The sequence below is a fragment of the Lipotes vexillifer genome, unplaced genomic scaffold (genome assembly GCF_000442215.2).
Source record: "Lipotes vexillifer unplaced genomic scaffold, Lipotes_vexillifer_v1.1 scaffold1608, whole genome shotgun sequence".
NCBI lineage: Eukaryota > Metazoa > Chordata > Mammalia > Artiodactyla > Lipotidae > Lipotes > Lipotes vexillifer.
Genome location: NW_006774162.1, coordinates 64,627 through 74,631, shown reverse-complemented (window position 1 = coordinate 74,631; position 10,005 = coordinate 64,627). Strand labels below are relative to the sequence as shown.

General features: G+C 47.7%; 1 protein-coding gene across 4 annotated transcripts in view; it reads left to right on the top strand.

Moving 5' to 3' along the window:
• Window positions 1-10,005, top strand: part of ATP2B4 (ATPase plasma membrane Ca2+ transporting 4) — a 46,842-nt gene that overhangs the window by 15,500 nt on the left and 21,337 nt on the right. For 3 of the 4 annotated variants that reach the window (XM_007448987.1, XM_007448986.1, XM_007448988.1), the window contains exons 6-12: window positions 742-777; window positions 2,353-2,514; window positions 5,322-5,536; window positions 5,859-6,101; window positions 6,823-7,064; window positions 8,066-8,297; window positions 9,244-9,423. In XM_007448987.1, the coding sequence (XP_007449049.1) occupies window positions 742-777; window positions 2,353-2,514; window positions 5,322-5,536; window positions 5,859-6,101; window positions 6,823-7,064; window positions 8,066-8,297; window positions 9,244-9,423 (1,310 nt within the window). The remainder of the gene's footprint in view (window positions 1-741; window positions 778-2,352; window positions 2,515-5,321; window positions 5,537-5,858; window positions 6,102-6,822; window positions 7,065-8,065; window positions 8,298-9,243; window positions 9,424-10,005) is intronic. The other variant, XM_007448989.1, reaches the window with a different exon arrangement.

Genomic DNA, 10,005 nt, shown 5'->3' with positions numbered 1-10,005 from the left:
TCCTGAAACTATGGGCTGTCAGTGGAAGAGAGACACAGCCAGGAGAGTGGGAACAGAGAGAGAGTGTCTACCCCGAAGTTAGCCCTGTCTTTGCCATTCACTTGCTCCTGAAAGAAGGAAAAACAGAAGGCAAAAAAGATAGCAAACCATATCTACACCTTTCCCTTAAGAATTCCTTCTTCCCTTGGAGGAGAGAAGGATTTCTACCAGTTGGCTGGAGGACCTTCTTGGGCTGTTTAGGGAAGGGGAGTTAATGAGAAGGAGACAAAACACATTCACTCAGGAACTAGACTATCCGTTTCTGCAGCTGCCAGCAAGTGAATAAGGAGGACGCTTGCTTGGCGCTGGTAAACTGACACGGAGGCACCTTGCAGGGCCTTTGCCACCAGGCAGAAACAGTTCAAACCTCTCGCTTCCTAACCCCCACCCCATTTCTCAAAGTGGTGTGACTCAGGCCGGGAGCACCCTCCCAACAGCAGCTGTGCTCCAGGAGAAAGCAGCTCAGAAGTGGGTGTGCACTCACCTGCATGAGTGGCCTGGTCCATAACCCAAGGATTCATGAGAGCCCCTAATGAAAGTGGAGGTAAACAGATGTGAGCTTCCTTTACATTCCCTTTTCTGCAACTCAGCCCCTTTGCTGTTGCCCTTTTGGGCTCTGAGCAGGACCGAAACATTGGATATCTGATCTCTTAATAGTCACTTTGGGTCTCCACCCCATTTTTTTCTTTCTTGTTCAAACAGGTAAAAAACAAGGAGTCCCTGAAAATCGCAACAAAGGTAACCTTTCCACCCACTCATTTACCATCTCTACCTGCCCACACTCAAACCAGGCCTTCCCAGGCCATCTGCCTCCTCCCTTTTCCTCTCCATAAATTTGTTATCTGCTGCTGTGGCCCAGATGCCTTATTCTGAGGAAGGTGCAGAGATTTGGGGGTGGTCTCAAGCTCTCAAACCCAATCTAAGATGGGACAACAGCATCCTCTGCTGTTGGCTCAAGGAACCTCATGTCAATCTTGGAGAGCCTGTGAGATTGATCTGCTTCCCAGGGTGCTGAACTCTTTGCTTCACTGCCCTAGGCCAGATTTAAACAACAACGGTCATCGGTTTCTGGGTTGGAAGACTTCAGGGTCCTTATGGTGGAAGGAGTTGGGATGGGCAGTCCCTGCACCCTCCTCTGTTGGCTTCCTCATCGGTGTCCTCTTCTGATCTGGATTCCTTCTCAGCTAGTCTTCTCGGGGGTGGAGAGAGCCCTTTCTCTGTAACCTCACTCCCCACCTCTTTCTTTGTTCTCTCCACGGTCTGTTTTCTTCCTCCTAATCTGATGTGTGTTGCTTTTTTGGTGGCTGTGTTTACATCCTGTCTCTGTCTTGTTTGTGAGTCTGACAGCAGAGACAGTATCTCAGGAAGGGCATCTAACCGAAGGGGTTGAGCTCTGCAGGGGTGAAATTGGAGGGGTGCCAGGAACCAGCAAGAACTGCTCTCTTGAGACAGCTCCTAGAGATTTTTTCCTTTTGTAACCCACATCATAGTAGTTTTTAGAAATAAAGGCATCATGTCGGAGAACCAGGGCTCCACAAAAATAATTCTTTAATTTTAGATTTCTTTAACTCTTCTTTTTAAAGCAAAGTGGATTTATATGTCTGTCTTTATCCGGGCTTTCTCTCATTCCAGGGAGTCCCTCACACCAGCTTCTTCCCTTTTCCCCTAGGTCCCACTCTGTACCTCCCTACCTTCATCAGACAGGGGAGAAAAGAGATTTCCTTCTCCTATCATTCAACTAATACGAGAGGGAACTGGAAAATACCCTGTGTCTGTGGTCCGTGTTTCTTCCTTGACAGTTGATATAGCAGATATAGATATAGATATAGATAAAGATATAGTGAGAGCGAGATGAACCTTTCAAAGAGCTGACTAGGACCCTTATGCTCTAGGAATATCTACCAGCCTTCCCCTTCAGCCCCTTTCTGCAGTAAAGATTCACTGTATTAAGCACTGAATTCCGGGAAGGATGGTTGTTGGTAATAGCACTTAGTGACATGACTAATCCTCTTGCTGGAATAAACCTGGCTTGGGACTCTGAGGTAGTGCCAGGAAGCTGCCACTGAAGTGGAAATCCATACCCTAAAAGCACGAGATTTCACCTCCAGTTGTTAAGATATCATTCCAAAAGCCCTAATAGAGGGTCAAAGTCAAGTTCCCTGTCTGGCATGGGGTGAGGGTGGTCAGATCTGATGTCAGGGGTCCAAGGTATATTCCAGGAATAAGACAGAAGGATTTGTTAGTTTCCACTTGCCTGCTACTCAGTGCTACTACCTTGCCTGCTTACCTGTCCTATTTGTGTGTGCACCCTAGCAAAGACTCAGGATGGAGTGGCCTTGGAAATCCAGCCACTCAACAGCCAGGAGGGGATCGACAATGAGGAAAAGGAGAAAAAGGCAGCCAAGCTGCCCAAAAAGGAGAAGTCGGTGCTGCAGGGCAAGCTGACGCGCTTGGCTGTACAGATTGGGAAAGCTGGTGAGTAGGGTGGAGCCTTCTTGGTTTGTTTATCAGTGCTATTCTGGATCCTCACTACTTTGATTGCCTTCTTTCTACACCAACCAGGTCTGGCAGAAAGAAGCTGAAAATTCCAAGTGGCTAGTGCAGTCCAGGTAGCTGTGTCTCTCTCTGCGACTGTTTAGCTTTTGCAGAGAGAGATGTTTTCCTGTGTGTTAGGGTTAAAGGCGCAAACAAATGGGAGATTCACGTTAGCAAGAAGGAAGACCTTAATAGCTACTCACCTGCTTGTGTATTGGCTTGTAAATTCCTTAACGGTAGAGAAGGCTGTTGTTTGCTGAGGGCAATTCCCTAGCACAGGAATGGCCAGGCATAGAGTAATCAGTTCCGAATAAGGACTGGAGGGAAAAGGAAGACAGTGATTAAAGAGGCGCCTTGCAGAGCAGAGGTCAGTAAAGGCACTCCTGTGCATCTTGAGAGGAAGCACCTTCTCCATCGCTTGCCTCTGCACTCTCCTGTCTCCTGCCTTCTTTCAGTGGCGGGGTGGGGCTGGGGATTTAGAGGAGGGAACAAAGGAAGGTGGCTCCTTCAGCGCACATATCCCTTAAACTACAGTCTTTTTCCACTGTTTATTTGCTGACCTCACCTCTCTGTTTACTACAGTCAGAGTCTAGTCCAGTACGTCTCTGTGTGGGGCCTGAGATTCTGCGTTTCTAACCATCCCCCAGGTGATGGCAGTGCTTGCTGCTCTGCTAAGCACACATTGAATAGCAAGAATCTGTGCTATCCACTACTGCAGCCACTAACCATGTGTGGCTGTTTCCATTTAAATTAATGAAAATTAATGAAATTAATGAGAATTAGATATAGTTAAACATTCAGCTCCTCAGTCACATTAACCTATTTCAGTTGGTCAGTAACCACATGTGGCTACTGGCTGCCATATTGGACAGTGCAAATAGAGAATATTTTAAGCACCACAGAGAGTTTTATAGAGTGTCAGTCTGTCCTATTCATCCAGTCCTAGTACCTAGCTAATTTTGACCACCAGGAAGTCTCTTGCATATAAACAATACACAGATGAGGGACTTCCCTGGTGGCGCACTGGTAAAGAATCCGCCTGCCAATGCAGGGGACACGGGTTCAAGCCCTGGTCCGGGAAGATCCCACATGCCGCGGAGCAACTAAGCCCGTGCGCCACAACTACTGAGCCTGCGCTCTAGAGCCCTCGTGCCACAACTACTGAAGTCCGCGCACCTAGAGCCCCGTGCTCCGCAACAAGGGAAGCCACCGCAGTGAGAAGCCCACGCACCGCAACGAAGAGTAGCCCCCGCTCGCCGCAACTAGAAAAAGCCTGCACGCAGCAACGAAGACCCAATGCAGCCAAAAATTAATTAATTAATTAATTAATTTTTTAAAAAAAACACTACACAGATGAGATAAATTGCAAGTGTGGAATCAAATTGCTGAGCCTGGCACATGGATTTGAAACATTAAACAGATCCTACTGTTGTGCTCCTAATCCCTAGCTTATTCTTTAGGGAGTACAAGCTACCTGAGGGCTAGCCACTGGTCTCCTCTGTTTATTCATTACACATATCATCTAGATCAAGGACCAGGGGGAAGCAAGTGAGGTGCCTTGCACCACCCTGAGAGTGAATGCCTCCTTAAATTTTGCAGCCTAGGTGCCTTGCTTGCCTCACCTCTTAGGCCTGACCCTGATGAAGCAAAGTACAAAAGAATATGCTTTCAATGATACAATCACCTCTAGCCTTGTTCTGATCCCTCTGAATCACTGGGCCCTCAGGAAAAGCAAAGACACAAATCAAACTATGATTTGAAGTGGAACTTTTCCCAGATATTGTGCCACAGGTAGATACAGATGCCCAAATACTGATCCCCTCAGCCCTCAGAGCAGCCAGGCAGCACCCAAGGCAGTTGGAACCCCTAGACCAGTTGTTTTCTGATCTTGAGCAGATTCTTCCCCTGTAGGATATGTAGGATGACCAACTATCCCAGTTTGCTTGACACTTTCTCAGTTTTAGCACTGAAAGTCCCACAGCCCAGGAAACTGCTCAGTCGCAGGCAAACCAGGATGGTTGGTCCCCCTCCAGTGTGCCATACCGAAACCTCTCTGTGCCTTAGAGAGACACATAAAAGGGGATGATAATAGTAACATCTCACAGGATTGTTGTGAGGATTAAATGAGTTAATACCTGTGAGGTGCTTGCCTGACTCATAGTAAGCACTATATTAATAGTTGTTATTATTGTCATCTTCTGTCTATGCCATGTCAGGAGAAAGGTTGGGAAGCACCGCTCTAAGGGTTAGTTATGTAGGTGATGTGCTAACACCATAGGAGCAACACTGTGAACAAGTTGTGAATTGCCTGACATTCTCAGGCTACTTAGGGAAGAAGTTAAAATTGATGAACTACTAGGAAATAGGCACCTATAGTCACTACGTTATGATTTGTAGGAAGAGAGTAGGTCTGAGATAGAATCATAGAATGCTATTTTAGAAAACTAGACCAATCCTCTTATTTATGAATGAGGAAATAGGCCCAGAGAGGGTCAAGACCAGTCTGAAGCCACAAGTCAAGTTGGTGCAGTGCTGAGAATAGCACCCATGTCTTTAGAATGCAAAGCCACCTCTTTCCCCTACACTGTAATGTACAAGCACCAGAGAATGGATAGGGGCTTTGGGTATGACTTAGATAGTCATTTTAAAAATGGATAGCAAAGGCTACAATTTATGCCAATCCATCTCTGGCTAGGGCCCTAGGAATACCCTGAAGCCTGGGTTCATTTGACTTGTTTCCTGGACAGGTCTGATCATGTCTGCAATCACAGTTCTCATCCTGATTCTGTACTTTGTGATCGACAACTTTGTGATACAGCGCAGACCATGGCTGGCTGAGTGTACTCCCATCTACGTCCAGTACTTTGTCAAGTTCTTCATCATTGGCATCACTGTGCTGGTGGTGGCTGTGCCAGAGGGGCTGCCACTGGCAGTCACCATTTCACTGGCTTACTCTGTGAAGGTGAGACTGGAATGAAACTGTGTCTTCTTTCAGAACAGAGACCGGAGGGGAGGGTACCATGTAGCTTCTGGTGAAAGAATGGGCCACTCTGTCTTCATAAACTCTGGGTGATGCCTTCAGGAGCAGAAGCCACTGGCACTTTGGAAGGACCATCTGGATCAGTTGCATCAACATTTAAGTAACCCAGTAGAATCTTAAGAGTGTTTACAAAAAAGGTATCCTGCATTTTTGTGTGGGACCAGAGAATGAAATGTGGAGAGATGCTGGCTAGGAAATGGGCTTTGACCTGTATTTGGGAAGTCTTTTCTCTTCTCCTTTGTAGAAAATGATGAAAGACAATAACCTGGTACGGCACTTGGATGCTTGTGAAACAATGGGCAATGCCACAGCCATCTGCTCTGATAAGACAGGCACATTGACCATGAACCGCATGACTGTGGTGCAGGCTTATATCGGAGAAACCCGTTACCATCAAATCCCAAGCCCTGACGTCCTCGTGCCCAAGGTCCTGGACCTTATTGTCAATGGTATTTCTATCAACAGTGCCTACACCTCCAAGGTTCTGGTAAGCGTTTCCTTTGCCAGGACACTTAAAATGGGTAGGTGGAGGGAACCATTCATTTTCTCTTGTTTATTCTGCCTGAATTGCCATCCCACATCCCATTTCCCACTCCCCAGTGAACATGTTTGGGGTGAAACTAGGAAATAATCCGTGGGAATAGATAGGGGGAGGCAGGTAAGAATCTATGGCTATGAAATGACCTCCAATCACCAGGTAAAGGTAGTATCTCTAAAAAGATCTTGGGACTTCTCTGGCAGTCCACTGGTCAAGACTTCGCCTTCCAATGAAGGGGGTGTGTGTTTGATCCCTGGTCGGGGAGCTAAGATCCCTCCACATGCCTCAGGGACCAAAAACCAAAACAAAAAACACAACCAATATTGTAACAAATTCAATAAAGACTTTAAAAATGGTCCACATCAAAAAATCTTAAAAAAATAAAAAGAAATAAATAAAAAGAGACCCCATGTTGGTCAGGAGTAAATTACTCAGTTTCTAGAAACTAAGAGAGAGTGTTAGAATAAGACCCACACAGGGTGAGACACCAGCACCACCCCCAGGGCAACTAAAAAATCCCCAAGCCCTGGGTGGCTCAGGGACCACAGTCGGCACCCCCACGGGCCCTGGGTACATGTGTGAAAACCTCGAGCGGAGTCCTTCCCTTCCTAGGTTCTCTCCCCAGCTTCGGCACCTCACCCAACACTCCCTCGTGTGTTTTTCCTCTCAGCCTCCGGAGAAGGAGGGTGGCCTGCCGCGGCAGGTGGGCAACAAGACCGAGTGTGCCCTACTGGGCTTCGTCACGGACCTGAAGCAGGATTACCATGCCGTGCGCAGTGAGGTGCCCGAGGAGAAGCTCTACAAGGTGTACACCTTCAACTCGGTGCGCAAGTCCATGAGCACCGTCATCGAGAAGCCTCACAGTGGCTACCGCATGTACAGCAAGGGTGCTTCTGAGATCATCTTGCGCAAGTGAGCGCCCCTCCCCCGCTTCTTCCTCCCTTCAGGATCCTCCCCTCAGGGAGGTCAGGGTGCCAGGCCTCACGCTGAATCCACCTGGATGATGAGTGAACCCTCCTTCCAGGCGGTGACATCATGACTAACATCTGAGCTTGGTTCAGGCCAAGCCTTGCTGTTAAGTACTTTGGATACTGTACTTACTCTTCACAGCTCAGCGAGGTAGATGCTGTCATTATCCCTGTTTTACAGATGAGAATTCAGAGGTGCTGGGAAGTTCAGTAACTTGCTGGAAGTGATACAGCTCTTAGTGGCACAGCCACAGTTCAGACCTAGGCAATCCAAACTTCCATTTCCTATTCTGAAAAGAGATAATAATACCCACCCATCTCTCAGGGTTACTCTGATTTAGTGATTCAATGTATGTAAAATGCCTTGCACATAGCAAGTACTGATACTAGAAATGTTAGTTCTGCGTTCCCTTTTCCTTTTTATTCTCAATTCTGGTCACATGAAGTTGCATAATCAAAGTGGCTAGATGATCCATAGGTCATTAAAAGGTGACCTACATGGATCGCCTACGTGGATATAGAGCCAGTAGCTAAAAAACAGTGCCCCAGCTTGGCTTTAGCCACCCCCTTTCGAGTGACACGTTCTTGTTGAGAACACCCTCTGCACTGAGCATTCTAGATACTGAGGACTGAGAAAGTGTCTCTACCTTTGTGAAGCTCAAAGGAGCAGGCAATCCACAAATGACCCTTGATATTGTATCCACATAAGAGTAGGAGCAGACAACATGGGAGAATCAAATGCTCTGCCCACCTAGACGTTACCCACCTACTGGCCACCCCACCTTGGAAAAAGGGGCTCAGCTTTGGGTTATGAGTGGAGATTTATGGCCACACAACAGTGTCTTTAGGAGTAATGCAGAGTGGCCAGAATGTCTGTAAATGACTGTGCAAGCACATAGCGGGGATGCTGCTTTCTGACTGTGGGCCCACTGTGTGCCCCACCAGGTGTAATCGAATCCTGGACAAGAAAGGGGAAGCAGTGCCATTCAAGAATAAGGACCGAGATGAGATGGTCCGCACCGTCATCGAGCCCATGGCCAGTGAGGGACTCCGGACTATCTGCATAGCTTACCGGGATTTCAATGACGGAGAGCCACCCTGGGACAATGAGAGCGAAATCCTCACTGAACTGACCTGTATTGCAGTGGTGGGCATTGAGGATCCTGTGCGCCCAGAGGTGAGGCTTTGACTTGAAAAAAGGGCTAGGAAACATGAATGGAAGTCTTCCAGTGGCCCCGGCCAATGCGCCGGCCCAGTGTGACCTAATGCGAGGCCACCCAGGAGTCGCAGGAACTGGGGTACTAGCTCCATTTCTAGTTGTAACTTAGGAAACTTAGGCAAGTTACCTAACTGTTTCTCATTTGCTGGGATAGATGTTTTTGTGCTTCCTGCTTCACAGAACTGCTGTAGAGTACTGAACTAATAGAAAGTGGCATTCCTACGGTTCATGCTGTCTGAGGGGTAAGAAGCATAGGTTTTACTGGGCTTATTGTTTGGTACTCAAGAATCGTCAGGAGATGGAATTAACTGGAACACCAACTTTGTCTCTAGCCACCTTCTTTCAAGCAACACATTCTTGTCGAGCACCCCTAGAATAGCTAAGCACTACTCTCAATTGTAGGGCATTGAAAAAGTCTCTGCTTCTAAGAAGTTCAGACCAATGGACTATCAGCCATCAAGACCCAGAGGCATGACAGTGTGTCATGCATTTGGGAAACTTAAAAGAATTGATATTGTTGGAGTATGTGCCAGGGGGGTGGAAGGTGGTTAAAACTTCTGCTAGAAAGGAAGGCAGTGGCAAAATCTCAAAAGGCCAGGCGTGCCCTGCTAAGAAATCTAGATTGTAAGTGGGAGAGTAAGCTTTTACACCTGGCTCCTGAAGCAAATTTCCCCTTCAACTCATGGTAGGTACAATAAGGCAAATTCAAATGTGAGTATCATGGATAGGACAGAAGCGAGGTGGCACCAAGCAATATTAAAATGACCAGACTTAGCCCATGCCCCATGGTTCTGCTTCCAGGGTGCCTCTCCGCTGTCCACAATGAAGGGACAACTGAACAGGAGCAGCTTACCAGGCCTCACCACCCCCACCTCCTCCATTCCTCTTGCCTCACTCTCCACAGGTGCCGGAAGCTATTGCCAAATGCAAACGAGCTGGTATTACTGTCAGAATGGTGACAGGTGACAACATCAACACAGCCCGGGCCATCGCCACCAAATGTGGCATTGTGACACCTGGGGATGACTTTCTGTGCTTGGAGGGCAAAGAATTCAATCGACTCATCCGAAACGAGAAGGGCGAGGTGGGTCTTGGGTGGGAGGAATCAGGGCCTCCTTTATTAGGCGAGGGCTGGTTCACGTGTAAGGCATCTGGGACAGGTGGGAGGAAGTGGGTGGTTTTTAAACTAAAATCTATTCATAGTGAGATGTCCCTTTTACCAAAGCTGTTCAGACAGTAAAATTGGATTTTTTTCTTCTCACTATCTTCATTCACAAGCCATCTTTTGAGACAGTGTCACTAACCTTTCATGTCTTTCCATTTTTTTCAATTATGGGATGATTTTGTACTGATTTCCTTCTACCTCACCCCTCCTATGTCACTGCCTTGTGACTGACAGTGGCACAGGTTGGTAAGAGGACATGGTCTGGGTGTGGAGCAGGCCAGAGCTTCCTGGTCAATGTAGAAATTGAACCTAAGACCTCAGAAGCACTACTTTAGCCACCTGAGCCAACAGCTAACCCTGGCCCACCTCTGTCAAGGGTCTAAGAAATACGGAGTTGGGGCTTCCCTGATGGCACAGTGGTTGACAGTCCGCCTGCCGATGCAGGGGACACGGGTTCGTGCCCCAGTCCGGGAGGATCTCACATGCCACGGAGCGGCTGGG